This window comes from Ochotona princeps, chromosome 1 (genome assembly GCF_030435755.1).
Source record: "Ochotona princeps isolate mOchPri1 chromosome 1, mOchPri1.hap1, whole genome shotgun sequence".
Classification (NCBI taxonomy): domain Eukaryota; kingdom Metazoa; phylum Chordata; class Mammalia; order Lagomorpha; family Ochotonidae; genus Ochotona; species Ochotona princeps.
This window is the reverse complement of record NC_080832.1, coordinates 80,861,919-80,879,415: the sequence shown is the minus strand read 5'-3', so window position 1 is coordinate 80,879,415 and position 17,497 is coordinate 80,861,919. Positions and strand designations below refer to the sequence as shown.

The 17,497-nt window shown below is 40.2% G+C and overlaps 1 protein-coding gene across 1 annotated transcript in view; it reads right to left on the bottom strand.

Annotated features, from left to right (window-relative positions):
* IMPG1 (interphotoreceptor matrix proteoglycan 1) overlaps positions 1-17,497 on the bottom strand; it is a 123,379-nt gene that overhangs the window by 25,374 nt on the left and 80,508 nt on the right. The window contains exon 12 of the mRNA XM_058669552.1: positions 1,423-1,949. Within this exon, the coding sequence (XP_058525535.1) occupies positions 1,423-1,949 (527 nt within the window). The remainder of the gene's footprint in view (positions 1-1,422; positions 1,950-17,497) is intronic.

Here is a 17,497-nt window from a genome sequence, read left to right as displayed (position 1 = left end):
TCACCTTCATCCAGCCACATACCCACTGTGCTGCGCCTCAGTGCTTTGATCTACACTGTGAAGAACAGAAACTGCTTCCTCAAAGATTGGATTCTAAACTGTAATTTCAGACTCCTGGGGCCTTGGGCTTCAGCCTCCAGCACTGCTGCTCCTGAGCCACAGCATTCTGAGATACTTTTATGGGAACCTTTGACACTCGGCAATATCTGCTCTGTCCTTGGCTATGAAGCAAGTCCCTGATGCATAAATTTATGAACTGCACACCTGTGAGCTTGAGGAACCCAAAGAGGCAAACTGTAATCTTGTACATATGGCTCAGAATCACCTTTTAAACTTTCTGCTTTCCCTATCCAGAATTTTCATTCTGACCCTCACCCACATTCTGCCTCCTTCACAAGGTTATTATAGAAATGACTTTATACAAGGCCAGGGACTTTGTTTAATCTGCGATTACTTCCACGTACACTGGACTCATGCTTCAAGTGTTTGGAATGGTAGGCCTCTTGAGAGCTTTCCTGTCTTTACTTGTGCGCTCATAACTACTGCCTCTGCCCCATCTCTTTGGGAAAGGACCCTGACCAGTTAGAGATGTTTTCCAACTTCTCTTGCAGCAAGATGTGGCTATGGACTTGTTTTTCCCAATAGTGTGAATGGCAGTGATGTGCACAATGTCGATATCACTTGGTTGCCAGCAAGCTACTCTCTTGGCTTCCTCTTTCTCCTCCTAAGTGCCCAGAGATGTATCTGTGACCCTGCTCTGACCATGCAACTTAGCAACCACCCGAGGGGTTGACAGTGCTACAAGATGGAAATGTGGACTTCTGGATGATGGTAGAACAGAATTTGTCCTGCTCAAGTGTAAGAGCAGCAAACCTAAGACTAACTGAAGTCAGTGCGTTCTTGATGTCTTGGTTATGACAGCTTAGCATGAATCCTAATATAACTGGGCTAGAGTCCCTACAATGCTGTTTGAAGAGTGCCCCAGTATTTCTTACTGTGTGTATGTGGAGGCAGAGGGGGAGTGGAGTGTAGTGGGATGGGTTGGTGACCATGGTAGGGATGTCATAGATAAGGTCTTTAAATGTTCACTTGAGATATCATGTGGTTTGTAATATGTAATTATGTAAGTTATAGGAAACACAACTTAAATTCTGCAATCTGTGGTACAGACTGTGTAACCCATTTCATTTGGCATTGTATAGAAGTGCCACATAGTCAACTCTAAGAAGCTCTCACACCTGAACTTGGATATCTGTATAGTAATATTCTGGCTTTGGACCCTCTCAGATGGCAACTTCAGAAAAGTTTGCTCATACTGGCAGCTCAAGACCTACAGTAATTATAGCATAAAACAATACCAACAACAGCAACCAAAGGGAAGATAAGACATAGAATTGGTAACTATAAGCAGTGCCTACTCACCAGCTGTGTGAATCGTTGCTCCAGAGTTTGGTACTCCAGTGAGCTCTTGTTGAACAGGTCATTGGAGAAGGGCATGTTAGCCACACGCAAGCTGAAGAATACTACCAGCTCCTGGCCTCTAGTAGCAGTGGTCATGGAGCTAGTGGTGACATACTGTAAAGCTGGGGCAGATGTGGGATTCTCTAAGAAATGATCCAGGGTAGAAACGGATCCATTAAGTCCTGGGTCCTCAGAGAAGGCAGGAGTGTTTGACAGAGCTGTTACATCTAGGTCTCTGGTTGTGGCTTGGCTGTCCATACTCAATCTGCTGTCATCTGAAGATACAGGTGAATATGAAATTCCGAGAGTCACTTGACTAATGGCAGAATATTCACTGGTGGGGACTAGTAATGTCTGGTCAATAGACATTAGCTCTGTGGTGCTTTCATCAGCCAGAGAGAAGATACTCGGGGTTGTAAAGAATGGAGTTTCTGACAGGGAGGCAGATGCCATAGCAGGTGAAGACCAAGAACTGTCTATGGAGACTTCTGAGGCCAATTTTTAGATCCGTGTGTTTCCCAAAGGAGAGAAAAATGAATCAGGAAATAAGAAGTTAGGCTTAAAGGAATAACATTTATTGACCATTTGAGTGGCCAAGCACACACATACATTACACATATTTATTGGAAAGAGTTACAGGAAAAGAGGGAGGGAAATCTACCATCCCCAGATGCCTATAATGGTCAGGAGTGAGTCAGGCCAAAGCAAGGAGCCAGGGTTTTCTCTTGTCCCTAAATGGGCGGCAGAGACCCTAAGCACTTGGACCATTTTATGCTTTTTCCAATGCCACAAGCATGGCTCTAGATAGTGGAAGAGCCAGGAATTGCCATTTGGGATGCTGGCATAAGAGGTGGCAGTTTTATCCACTGTGCTGTAGCACTAGCCCTGGCCATATATTTTCGTAAAAGAAAAATTGGTACAGGAAGGACAGGCGTCAAATCATGCAAAGGATGAATCCCTGTACCCATCTGGTTCTGGCCTGATCTTTCAGGATACTAAAAGGCCATCGGTTACTTAATTCCTGAAAGTCCTTCCTGGGCAAACACAGCATACCTAGGTATCAGGCAGTATAAACTAAGTCACCACTGGGAGAGATTTAGATCCCAAATGACAGCTGGAATGGGACAGAATCAGATCCCACATCTCTACCTGGGATTTCTCCACAGCGAGCTTATTTACTTACCTTCCAATAACACAAACCATTGTGTGATATAGCTAAATTTATTCCAATTAAAGTATTTTGATAGTTTTACTATTTGAAATTTAAATTGTTTGGTTTACAATTGAAAAAGATAATTGGATTTTCCAGTTTCAAAATTGAGTGTTAAAGTGTAGGTAACACATGTGATTCTAACTTCATATTTTATATTAAAAGATTTGCAAAATTTGATATTTAAAATCTTCATTGCTATTGCATTTTACACCCTGATAAGGTTTATCATCACTTTGCACTGCTTTTTTGTGTTAGTACACATGGAAATACTGTAGTTCGCTCCCTTCTTGCTACAAAATTAAGATCAATAAATAGAGGGGTAGTGATATAAAACTTTCAGATAAAGAGATTGAAGGATTATTAAAATGCTCCAACAAGCCTAAATTCAGAGCCACTGACAATATTGAAGTATTAGGCAAACAAAACGGGGAAACAAAATGCCACTGTGATTACTGCAGTGGCATTTTGGCAAATATGCAGGAGAGAGCTGTTGAACTCCAAATGCTAAGCATGATGAATGGACTGTCTGGATGCAGATACAATCTCTGGACTTGAAATGAGCTAATTTACCACAATGCAATCACCAAAACAGACTCCAAGTGATAAACAACTGAGAGGTGGAATCATATTAGTTATATTACTTTCTTAAAATAAAACCTGCCTGTTGGTGAGTTATTCCCAGATTTCTAAGAAGTCGTCGTCTCCTCACCTGGAGGGCTCCCAAGTGTCCCAGGTTTCCCGTCCTGTCAGAAACGATCGCTCATATCCAAAATTTCTCTGGATATACACATCCAGCTTTACTCAATTCTTCCTGGCAGTGGAATGAACATTTGTGTTTCCCCAAAACCCACATGCGGATGCAAGCCTTATCCCTTAGTGGTTGTAGATAAGGGGTGGGATTCTTGAAAATTAAGTCCTGAGGATGGAGACCTCCTAAATGGAATGAGTACCATTGATGAAGAGATGCAGAGATGATCTCTGCTTCAGCCACGGGAAGATACAAACAGCAAGATGGGGGAGAATCCTAACCAGACACTAAACCTGCCAGCACTTGGATCCTGAATATCCTGGGCACCAGAAGTAGGAAAAATTTCTCATGTGTAAACCATCAGTCTTTTATTTTGCTGAGGTAGCCTGATGAAGCTATGCATGGAAGGATCTGGAGTGCATAAATGGAAAGTCTTGTGTTATCTGTGGTGTGATTTGACTTCTTTGTGCTGTGAGAAATGCCTCTGAGTCCATGTTTCTATAATGTGATTTCTGTGCACCTGCAGAGAAGGGTCGATCTGAGACTAGCACTGTGACACATGTCTGCCTTCTTCTGGATCTTCCTCATATCGCTCAAACCTCGCTATCTAGACTTAGACCAGCTTGAAATAGGCTGCTGAGTTATGTCAACAATCAGCTAAAATTAATTTATAATCAGCTCTGCATAGCAGCATCTTTACATTCACAACAAACCTTTCCAAATTCTTTGATGGAACTGGCTATTTAAATATAAAACACAGAATACTAGCGATTATTTGTTTACATGAGTTTCAAATGTGAGTGGGTATCTTGTATTTTTCTTTGAGTCTAGCTGTCATATTTAAATGTGATTTAAAGACTCCTGTCTTTCAAACTCCAGATTGACACTAGTAAAATTGTAGTTAATTGCTTTGAGTTGGCTGGGAGGGGAAACATCCCAATCTTACAACTACTCATAAGTGCATTTTACAATAGCAACTTGGAAATAATTTGAAATGACATGAACAATATCTCTTCTTTTGATGGGCAAAGCTTCATATTTCCCCAAAACCGTATTTTACATAATTGTTTCTTTCTGATTCTTGAGTAAAAATTACGGCTATGCCATCATGAATGTTTTTCTTACATTACAATAGAAAAGTTAAGTATTGAAAGCCAAGGTCACTTCTTTCATCCTGAACTATGCAAAATGAAGAGTCAAAATGACTGTACTTGCTAGAGTGGGTGGATGGTTCTTGTAAAGCTGTGGAGGAGGTTTATGTGCGTGTGTGTGATGGGGCACTAGTTACAAGCTGGCTGTAGCATGTAGGACAGATGGCTATCTTGGTCACTTTCAAGAGGAATGCTTAAAGGAAGGGCCCTGGATGAAATGGTCTGATCCAAGTGAACTGAGCTCAAGGCCAGTGTAAGTTCTAATGAGATAAATCTGCAAGGTTTGGAGGTGGACACAAGGGGATTTAGGAGTGTCAGAGCTGTGCTAGTAGCCAGAAGACAGCAGAAGAAGAGCAGGATCTGAGGGACAAGGGCAAGTGCAAGGCTATTTTAAATGCAACTGGAAAGAATCTCATATATACTGATCCATATATATCAGCTGCTTATGTTAAAAATCTATGGAGATTTCTTGATCTAAAGGAGATCTTCAAGTAACATGACTAGTACATTCTTAATTTGACATTAATAACACACAATTGTTTATCTACAGCCAGAAAATTATTACCTTTTTGGCACATTACAGAAATAGGAATTGGTGCATTCAAAACCAAAATAAAGTTTCTGGTCCCAACAAGCTTATCATTTAGTGGAAGAATACTGGAATAAAAAGGCAAATAACATGCCTGGTGTTGTTAAATTCCAGGGCAATAAAAATGAAGCAGAAATGGAAATGAGAGTGCAGGACTTGCAATTTTGCACTCAGCAGTCAAGGAGGCAATAGTATTAGAGCAAAGATCCATGTGCAAATGCAAAGTAGAAGACCGAAAGAGGCAAGTCTGTCATGTTCAAGGAACAGCTTAGCCTAGGCTGCAGGGTCAAATTGGAATTCTACATGATCAATCAGGCATTCAGTGGCTAAAGATATTTTTAAACACCAAGTGTAAGGAGGGACTCGAACAGCAGCCCTGGAGGCACCCACCATTTTGGACTCAGTACTCTTTTAAATATCTGTTTCCCCTAGGTTGGCTTCCTTTAGGTTCAAACTTTGCTGTTAGTCCATGGTAATTTTGTAACCCTACTCCCATCAGTCCATGGTAACTAACAGCTCTTTCCACCAACCCCTCGTGTACCCCACCTAATCCCCACCTAATCCCCACCCACCTACCAATCCCCTGAGCTCTGATAATGCTATTCACCAATCCCTCATGACTGATACCTGCCCTGGCCACTAAACAGGTACATTCCTTCAGGTGTGGCCCCTCCTCGTGTTGCCCTTCCTCTGCCCAACCTTTCCCTCTCCCCTGCACCCACCCCCACCCTTCTCTGACCCTTTCCCTGGAGCCCTTTCCTGCCACCATGGTAGGTGACATCCCCTTTCCTCCCTCTGCCTCTGCCTCCGCTTCTGTCCCTATCCTGCTAAAATAAAGGAGCTGCTGGGTGCCTCAGTTGTCCGGCATAAATTTGCGACAATAAGCCAAAATACCAAAGAAAGCTTAGTTACACAAAAAGGACTAACACCAAGTCTCAACTAGGTCTTCTAGGGACCCCTTCCAAGTGGGTGCTCACCCAGAATAAGGGAGTAAATCAAACACAGAAAACACTGCTGCTGATAGCCAGTGCAGAGCAGCCATGGCCCCAAACATTTCAATGTGACAAAGCAATGTACTTTGTAAAATTAAAGAGTAAACCTAGGAGGGAAAAAATCAAGGACTCCATCCCAGTAGAGAAGTAAAGGAAATGAAGGTTGATAGCTGTTGCCTGCGTCTCCTCTTGCTATGCAAAAAGGCTTAAACACCAGTGGCCCAGTGAGAAAGGGGTTTCTGCAACTGGAACTGCTGAGTTCCCTGATGCGGAAACACTGCACTGAAAACTACAACCAAAATTTGAGAAGAATTTGCATTAAGTGGAAAACCCTAAGCAAGTAGTCAAAGAAGATATTAACTAGTGGAAAACAAAACAGCAAAAATAGGTCAGCTTGACTGTATAATACGAATACTGATTAAGTAGTTTATAGTATCACTGTAATGGTAGGCCACGAACAGATATTTTGAACAACTTAAATCCTCATCTAATACTAAGTCACTAAATGATATGTGCAGGTAATACTCAAAATTACATATTCTGAAATTTATGAAAAGTAAATTCCAGAACTAGCTTACTGGGGTAAAAGGGACTGCTTTTGGTGAGTGGAGGTGTGAGCAAACACTGGTATTTGTCAGAACACTTACGATTTAAGAAAATTAACCTTTTCATTTTAAGATAATTATAGGTTCCAATGCAGTTCTAAGAGTGGTATCAACAAAAATGGCAGGGTAAGAAACCATAAAACCTGTTCACATGACAGTGACAATAACTTGGTTTTAAAAACTCTTAATGCTATCCACCAATGGAATCATGGAAATTCTTAACTGAGAACAATGGTAGAGCGTGGTAAGAGTAGAAAGCTTGATGGCATTTTTAACTTTCTTAGCTCAGTGGTGGTCTTAAACAGTAGCCCTTACTCCTGCTACTGCAGCCCAGGGGGCAGAATGGGCCTCCTTCACAAAGTTCAGCGATCTTTTTTCACAATTTTCTTGACTCCCTGCAAGACCAACTTGAAAGGTTTGCATTTATCTCTCCTAACTGGGATCACCCCTGAGGCTAAAGTGGCTGCTTGGGGAAAGTTTGTTTTATGTAGGTAAATGGTCTAATTGCTGCCATGTGAGGCAACTGTTAATAGCTTAGTACACAATAGACCAAGGGGCTTAAGAGGCAAGGTTAGGGAACAAACACTTTGAAAAGCTCTGACATTGTTGCAATTTTAGAAGGCCACCCACAAGCCATGGCTGCAAGGGAGCTGTGGAAGCACATGAGGAGGCCCTGACCATTTTGCCTGAACTTCATGATTGGGCAAAAGCAGGCAGTGAAGCCTGGAAAGGATTGACTTTTTTTTTTTCTCCCAAAAGAACTTTCATAAAAGATTTCTGGGATTACATAGTGCTGGGTTGCACATTATTGAGAATGTGCTAAAAGCATATTTTTTTTAGTATTTTAAAAAATGATTAACTTTAAGTTTTATGTTGAATTTTATTGAAAGGCAGAGTGGCACAGAGATCCACATCTGCCTGCTATTTCATTCCCCAAATACAACAGCCATGGCTGGACCGCTGACGACAGCAGGTGCGAACTCCTTCGGGGTCTCCACTGTGAGTTGCACGGACCCAAGGTCATGAGCCATTACTGCTTGCTTCCTAGGGTACCCGTCAGCAGGAAGCAGACGCAGAGATGGGGCTTCATCAGAGGCACCGCAAGAAGATACTCGAGTCCCAAACAGCAATACACCTGCTGTACTACAACGCCCATTCCTGCTGCATGAATTGTATTTCAAACATAGGACAGATCCTGAATACTCTAGCTCAGTTTCCCCTAATGACTCCCTATAAAACATGAGTACTGTTACAACCAGGCTACTGTTTCCCTATGGAACATCATCTTTCTCATGATTGCAAGGATTCCATCAAGATACCCTTTCATAGTCACCTCTACCTGTGTCCGTGGTTTCCTTAATACCTCACAAGTACTAACGTTTTCCATTTATATAATTCTATAATTTAAAATATTACATATGGGATAATATTCAGGTAACTTGTTCATCTGAGCTCTCTCCCAACAAATCCTATCTGGTGATTGAAACAAGTTGAATTGTGCATCAACAATTTGTTTTAATACTTGAAGTAGTATTACATGGTGTAGATACTCCAAAGGTAGTTTTAACCATTTACTCATTTAAGCATTTCTGAGTTGTTCCTAGTTTTGGCAGTTATGAGTCAAGCTGCTGTTAATATTTGTATATTGGTTGTTCCGTGAAGCTACATTTTTTCTTTACGACAAATGCTCAGGAATATGATAGCGTACATGGTGATTCAGCGTTTATTTTAGAAAATACTACCAAACTGTTTTATAGAGGCTGACCACTTTACATTTCCACTAGCAAAGAGACAATAGTTCCAATTTGTCTCCGTTCTCCAGCATTTAATGGTGTTACTACTTGTTTTTATTCTGGTCATTTTGATGGCTATGTAGCGATATTGTGGTCTTAACTTGGATTTCAGTTCCTAAAAATGGTCTGAACATTGTTGCATGTGTTCATGCCATCTGTTTATCTTGCTTTGCAAAATGGCCCTCTCATCTTTGATTACTTTCCACTTAGTTTTTTTTAATCTGAGTTTGGAAGGTTGTGTATGTATTCTAGATACTTTTTCTTGATCATATGTAGTTTGCAATACTTTGTTCTAGTGTACAATTTTTCTTCTGCTTTCCAGAACCATTATTTAAGTGGTTTCTATTTGAGGATAGAAAAGGCAAAAAGTGAAGTCCAGGAACTCTGTTGTGCCGCTCCTTAGATCCTAAGGTCCCCAGCTGGTCTGTCTGCCTCTGCATCTGTCAGACGTTTCCTTCAGCTGTTTGGTACACAGTGTCTGACAAGAGGAATGGGAGAAAAACAAATACTCTCTTCCTGGAAGGGGGAATATACTTGACTTTGAAAATGATACTTGTATATTAAAACCGTTGAATAAATGGAACTGAAGAGAAAGACCAATATCGATAGGCTTACTGGCTGGAAATCATAGAATTTTATGATAAGGAACAATCTTAAACAATCATAGAAAAAATTAGTAGAAGGCAAACAAAACAGTGCCAACATCTATGCAATTTATGTTCTGACAGAATAGTAGGACTATGGATCAGTAAAAGTTCTCACAGCCATGACAGTTTGATTTCTGCTGATGTGTGCAGGTAAAAATCCGGTTTGAGTTCTAGAGGTTCAAAAGATGTGACGTAGCCATGAAGTCATTGCATATTGATTTCATACCAGTTATTTTACTAAATCATAAGAGCTCTCACTTTTTTCAGTGCTTGGTACATGCCACTCACAGTTCTAAGCATTGTATATAAATTTCATCTTCACAAGAACACTGTAAGATAAGTACTATATGGCCATTTCACACAGAACTGAGATAGAGAGATTAAAAGATTTGCTCAAGATTGCAAGTGGCTGGACTGGGATTTGAATGCACATTCAGACTCCAGAATTGAATGCAGTGTTGAGGCCTAAGTGATGAACAGAGCTGCCCTTTGTCTAAGGGAATTTGCAACATTACCTACCTAATAGCAAGAGTGCCAAGTGCTGTCAGAGACCCTAGAGTGCTGTGGGAGATGCAAACTCCATTTGGCTGATGGGTCTGGGTTTGTGAAATGAGGCAGGTAACACCTGCTTGGCCTGCTTCAGGGATGTGGGGAGGAGAAAAGTCAAACATGATATAGGAGAACAGACATTACCAAGTGAAATTATCTATATTTTGAGGAACTACAAGCTGTGCTCATTTGCAGAAATCAAACTGATGTAGACAGGGTATGTCACTCTGACTTCAACAGATTCTTTTTACAGAATGACCTTAAACAGTTTTGACTGAACTGCAAAGATGAAAGCAAGAGCTGTTTTTAAGATGATGCAAACATTTCATGCAAATCTGGAAAATTGTTTACCTCACAAATTTTCTATAAGAACGTGATAAAAACACTAAAGGTATGTTAAATGAGAGTTTTGTTAATTACAACAAATATTCAACAGTTTAAATGATCAAAAGGTTGATTTAAAAGTCAGTTGTATTTCAGATGACGCTTAGAGACTTGGTTTTAAGCAGAGTTGCTTTGCAAGCAGTAAGTCAAAGAAATGTAGCAGAAGCAAGAATTTTAGAGTGATGACTAATCCCTGTATAGGGGTGATAGGGAATGTAGGGAGCTGTGAAATCCCGAGTGGATCCGATTTGAATGGAGGTCTGTATGTCCTAGGAGGTGTTTATCTCAGGAAGGTAGGCTGCCCAAGGACAGTGTCCAGTTCTCTTTGGGAACACTGCATGTAGAACACTTTGCACCCAGTATGGAATCCTGTTTGGTCCGAACTCAGTCAGGGCTCTGTCAATCATGGCTAGTCATGGACATGGGCCAAGTTCCTGGAGCAGAGAGAGATGTGAGATGAAATAGACAGGGGTCTGATGTCCGAAGCGTAACTGAAACAAGAGGACTTATGCTCAGAATATGTATCATATTTTGAAAATTTTGTGCCATTTAAAATTGCAAAGGATTTTGAAATGGGTGCAAAAGGTTATTGAGAACCTAACCCTAGACTTGAATGTTGCCTAGCAGATCTTTGGAGGTTATATAATTTTAGGAGATTCTGTTTTTGTATTTGAGCTATTTTACAACTCCATAAGCTATGGATGACTAATAGTAATACAAATAACTTTAGTCCAAAGAGATGGAAGTGAATTTTGTCTGAAGATGTCATTGACTTTACCCTTGAGGAATGACGATTCCTGCACCATGTTGCATTTTGACTTAGTTCTGCATCAGTTTTGTCATTCTTAAATCTACATCATAAGCTTGCAAAATTTTTTTCAAAAGACCAAATAATATTTTAGGTTGGATATGCTACATGGTCTCTGATATTCAGCAGTGAGCTGTAACTCTTATTATAGAATGAATTGATTTTACTGTTCCTTGCAACTTTGTGGGCTTCAAATTAAATGCAATTTTCACATATCACACCTTACTACAATTCTTATTTTTTCCAAACATAGAAAAATGCGAACAGTATGCTTAGTAGGATGAAAAATCAGGCAGGGGGCCTGGTGAGATAGCCTAGTGACTAAAGCTCTCGACTTTCATGTGCCAGGAACCCAAATGGGTTCTGGTTTATGTTCCAGCTGCTCCACTTCCCATCCAGCTTCCTGCTTGTGGCCTGGGAAAAAGAAGAGGATGGGCCAAAGCCTTGGAACCCTGTGCCTGAGTAGGGGACCCAGAAGAAGCTCCTGGCTTCAGATCAGCTCAGCTCCATCGTAGCCACGTGGGGAGGGAGTGAGCTAGTGTATGGAGGATCTTTCTGTTTCTCCTTCTTTGTAGAACTGACTTTCCAATAAAAATTTCTTAAAGCTAGGAAGATAGATTTGACTTACAGAGCTATAGTTTGGTGACATCTTTAGAGTCTACTACTTGGAATGAATGATAACATCTTATTGTCTTCCTCATTAGCTTAGGTGGCAATTAAAACTTGTATTCATTTTATGAGTAAGTCAAAATTATTTTCCCCCTTTGAAAAGATTATTTAGCATTTTTAAAGGGTGGTTAATGCAAGTCACTTGAAGACTGAGTTACAATACTGGGAGATGATAAATGCTGGGAAATGTTACGTGGAATTTTCAGAATGTTATTGATCTCTCAGCTTTTCTGCAAAGGAATGAAAAATAAGACCTCCAGAGAGTCCTGCCTGGGTATGCTTGAAAAGTTTAAGTGATTGTAACATGCAGCTAGGATTTGAAGAAATAACATTTAAGTTGTAAAGACACCTGCTGCCCATGTTGAGGTTTCTGGGTTCAATATCTGGCTATCTCCAACTCCTGACTCGATTTTCCTGCTAATGTAGACCCTAGGAGGCAGCCATAATGACTCAAGCCACTGTGTTCCTGGTACCCATGTCGGAAATCTGGGCCCAAAACTTTGCTAATCCAGGAGAGAGTGGATGAGAGTATTCTGTCTCAAGTGTGTGTGTGTGTATGTTTATTTAAAAAGTAAGCTGCTATTTTAAGATACAAACCATGCATGTAACCTGGGTTGGATTTCTATATTTTTTATAAATGTCTATAATATTCTCAGTTTAAAGTGTAATAGTGAGAACCAATTCTATGGATGGATTTTAATGAATAAATTAATTTCTTTTAGTTTTCTTAGGATTTGGCAAGTTAAGGTTATTGCTGAAGACTGACACACGCATTTTATTTAAACCTTACTGGACTCCACAAAGAATTCAAGGTGAATTAGATCGAGCAGTGCTAATGGCAAACTATACTATGAATTTCTACTTCTTTAGAGCCTTCTCAGTTCCAAGGTGGGAAGATTTAGAGAGTCTTAGATTTATTTATTTACTTAGAAAGAGCTACAGAGGAAGGAGAGGGAGAGAGCTCTCCCTGCTAGTTCACTCCTCAGATGGCTGCAGTGGTCAGGGCTAGCTAGCCTGAAACCAAGAGATTGCTTTGAGTTCGTGGAACATCCACGAAATGTGTGTCTTTGCAACAAAATACCAACTAATTATATTCCTTGCAAAAAATTCCCCAAGTTTTACGTTGCAAAATGCTTCTATCCGTTATAGCACTCAAACATTTTAACCAAGGTTATTAAGGATATTTGCATACAGACTTGCACTTCTATCGCAGAGCAAAATTTTTGCATTATATTCAGTGTCAGCTCCTTAAATACTTCATACATGCAAAACTTTGTTTTGTGTTTGTCTCCTCTTTGGGCTTGTGGGCTTTCTGTTTGTGGCCCATTTCCCCCAACTGTAATATTCATGTGCATTGGGAGTCTTTGTTACCAAGATGATCTATTTCTTTGTGCTACAATCTCATTTCAGTAAATTTCAGTATATCCTGTCATTGGTGGCATATTTTGCTATTTTTTTGTTTTTGTTCCTAATACCATATTAACATAAATCAGAAAAGACAAGATAAGGGTTATAATTGCTTTTACACACAAAGCATTTGAGACTCTGAAAAGTTAAACGTCCTGTTGAAAATTGGCCTATAGCAGAATTAGCACTAAAATTCTTAGCATGGTCATTTGTTCTTCGTCCCTTTCAGGTACAAAGCCACAATTTTTTTTTGGTTCTTCTTGCTGGGTCGTTGGTCATCCATTTACTAACAATTATCAAATATCTATCAACTAGGTATTTATGAGGTACTGGTATAATACCAACAACCAAGATAAATATGTTCCGTTAAGTTGTTACAGTACTTACAATAATGGAAGTAATTCTCATTTCTTGATTACATTTTGTGTACAGTATATAGATAAAGAAATTAAGAGGTAGATGAATAAACTTGGTACTGGTTAGGAGTGCTTTAGTGAGGCTGACATTGGGGCAATAGGTCCATGGTGTCAAAGCTCGGCGGGTAACTTGGCAAGGTGCAACAGCTAAGATCCGTGAGAAGGAGTGGGTAGTGGGAGCATTTGGAGAAGTCTTTGTGCTGAATCTTACGCTCCTCACAGTGCACAACAGGACACTGCCAGTCAAGAGCACAGGCGTTTACTAACTCGTAGAAAACAAAAGGTCAGCCTTTTCAATAATGGATCTCCAAAACACTTGCATCCTGTGTTCCTAGTGATATAACTGTGCTAGAAGCGACAGGTTTATCAACAATGTCTGTTCCCTCTCATTTTGGTTCAACAGAGTTGGGAAATTCAGATTTGAGAGTAATCGCCAGGCAAGACAGCCAGAGAAATATTTTACAATCAAAACACAGGCTGTAAAAATTTTGAGTCAAGAAAATTCACATCTTAACACTAGTGAACCTGACGGTATAGGAGAAGACTTGTTGATTGGCTCATAAAACTTTACAACAAAAGGGAAATTGTATTTATTAGCAATAAACATTTTCTCAGAGTGGCTCATTCTCTTCAAACTCAGCTTTGATGCTGCTAGTGTTGAAATTAACCACATGGACAAATGGAAAGATGGCAGGGTCAAAGTAATTGTGAAAAAAAAATAGCACACAGTGAATCAATGTGAAATGGGTGTTTGGTTCTTCATGGTAATGGGAGATTAGCTATTCAGGCTCTGCCTTGAAGACTGGATCTCAGAATCAGGTCTACTGGGCTTTAAAAAATGTAGTTTCAGACACAAGCCTGTATGTAGGGAAGGCTGACCATTTAAGAAAATGGCCACAAAGGGTGTCAATTTGTGGAGAAATTGCACCTATGAAGTCAAAGAGGACAAAATACATTATGTGAAAGAGAACCCATCTCGATTTACTATGTGTTGAAGTTTGTGAAATATTTTTTTTCTGGAAAAATCTCAACATGAATATATTCAAGGCATATAAAGACACAGAAGAGGAAGACAGCAGGCAGCCATGATGGATAGGGATGGAAAATCAACATGATCTAGTTGAGGGCTGGACGTGTATGCGCTGAGGAGCTGGGCGGACTTCCAGCTTCCTGGCCTCCCCACTCTGGCTGAGGCAATACGGCTGGAGCTCAGTGCCTCTCCTGCTGTCTTTGAGATGGAAAGAACAGTTCTCGAGGGAATCTTAGGAAGGGCTGAGAAATTAACGAAGGGATGGGAGAGGTTTGGAAGCGTTAAATCTAGGCTGTCTTTGAGAAGCAATCATTCTCCAGGTATTCCTTCACTCCCTATGTGAGTTTGCCCTGTGTGTTTGCCCCAGCACAGGTTACTGCATCAGAAGCACTCAGTGGAAGGTCAGCAAATTCGTGTTTTAAGAAAAACTTACTTTTCACCTATGAAAAGATTCAGAATAATTTGACCATAGCATTCTAGTGGCTGTCTACCCTTGAAGAGGGTGAAACATTTTCTTCTGCCCTCAAGTCCTTGTCTACCTCACCCACTCATTGTATTTTGCTGTTGAAGATTCGGGTCAACACTCACGTTTAAACTAAAATCTAGCAAAGATGTTTAAACCAAAATCTAGCAAATTCCACAACAGGTGAAATTTGCTGTAGAATTAAGGCACAAAAATCTGGTAGCTTTACATAGTTTTGTACTCAGTGGTGTAAGATATCACAATATGAACACATTGAAGTTCCTTTGGAAATGTTCTTCCAGTTGACATTTTAAACGCTTTTTTTATGCCGATGAATGTCATTTTGGAAAAATAAATGACATTTTCTGCCATATATCTAAAGAACTTGTTAAAGCAACTACATGTAAAAAAAAAAAACAGTTGAAATTCCAGGTTGTCAATTTAAGATGGTTAATGTCTTGCCTTGCTTATGTCTGAATGGAACATGAATTTCCCATAGGAAGAGAACTGGTGTGATGGTTTTTAGTGGTTTTTGCCAACTTACAGTTGCAGAAATCATTTGTACTTAAGACACTTAAAATAATCACTGGCTGCTTGAAAGCATACTGTATTTAGTTCTTTAAATATGTATTTTGTAGATATGACTACATCACATGCTAGAGGGAATCATATGCAAAAAGAAACAAGACTGGTTATAAGTTTGTTTTGAAATGATAGTTTAGAAGCATGAATGTTTTGGGGCATACTTGAATAGTTTCACATGGAGCTATTTCAAACTCAGATTTCTAAGGATTACTCATCTTCAAGTAGTCTACCAAAGGTACACGAACTGCCTTTAGTGCATTAGCTGCCTGATTAATTTCATGCCCTTGGTATTGACAGTTGTACCTAAGATATGGCATTTTGTCTCTTACTTCATGGGAGATTTGGAGAATTTATAATAAGGACAATGAGCTGTGCTTGAAGAAATTATGCTCCAGCCGTATGTTAACATGAAGCCATAAATGTTTCTGTGGAGCTAATTGTACGGTAATGATGGCAGTGGTTGGGGAGGACTTCATCCTGTTAAAGACTTAGTTCAGAGAATGCGCATATTAAGAAGAAAGTTTGAGCAAATTCAGGCAACAGTGGGACATTTACTAAGTGAATAAAGAAAACATATTCCAACAGCTTCCCTCAGCTGCAGTGAAGAATGCCACATGATGACTATCTTTTAGAGAAATGATCCATTTCTAATTTTAACCTTTTAACTATGGTTTGAAGATAAAATGATACATTCAGGATGTTCATGTTTTGTGTCTATGGCTCTTCATCAACCATAGCACTTAATTCCTACTACCATCAAAAGAAAGGCTAGAAAACATCCCTATATTCAAAATCTTGGGATATTGGGCCCAGAGCAATAGCATAGAGGCTAAAGTCCTCATTTTGCATGTGCTGGGATCCCATGTGGGCACCCATTCATATCCTGGCTGGTCGAGTTCCCTTCCAGCTCCCTGATTGTGGCCTGGGAAAACAGTCGAACACCCAAGGCCTTGGGACCCTATACCCTTGTGGGAGACGTGGAGGAAGCTCTTGGCTCCTGGCTTTGGATTGACTCGGCTCTGGTTGTTGGGGCCACTTAGTGAGTGAACCAGGGGATGCAAATCTGACTTTCCAATACAAGAAATAAATCTTAACAAGCAAAATCTGGGGATACCACACCATCATTAATATCCATCTTCTATCACCTATCCCTCTATCCATTTCTTTGTACCGAGAGAAAGTGTCTGGAGAGAGAATGGTTAAGAGTGCACACATGGACTGGCATCGAAATAGGAGGCCTGCATAGCAGGGAGCATAGCAGGCTTGGCTTATAATGCTACAAGGCCATCAAGCCCAAATCACCATATACTGCAGTAGAGTTCGGAGAAGCAGTTCGTAAATCAGTTGTCACAGAGCTAGAAGTTGGTAGAATCAGATTTTGAGTCCTGTTCCATAACAGTCTCATGGTGCTCTTCACAATCGTCTGCTTCAATCTGCTCTAGAAGTTTGAAATGTGAACTGTATCACCACAATGGAAATTAAAATAGTGAACATTAAAGTTAGTGCACAAACAAAATATTTCAGTTCGAGGATAGCTATAATGGATACCTGTATCAAGACTATGTATTTAATGGAAAATATGGCATGTGATCATCCTGTCACATTATTGAATCTAATTTTGGTACATGGAGAAGACATTTCACTGGGAAAATAGGCTTGTAGCAACTTCAGAATCACTTAGAGTGGGGCCTCCAGTTAGTAAGTACAAATAACAAGGGGACAGTTTTCAAGTAGAATGAACCTGTGTTGGTGGTCCCCACATTACTGGCAACGAAAGACTGTTTGCATATGATGGCTGGACAGCATTTAATGGTGTCACTAGAAATGTCTTCCTGCTACTTGATAACGGGTCTCTTCAATTAGGCTCTGAGAGGAGCTTGGGCCTGGATCCCCTCAGTGTTGCTCATTGCCTTACTGCATTCTGCTGTTTCGGAAGGCTGGCTAGGGCGCTGAGTCTGAGCATGGTGTACTGGTGGCAACAAGTTGG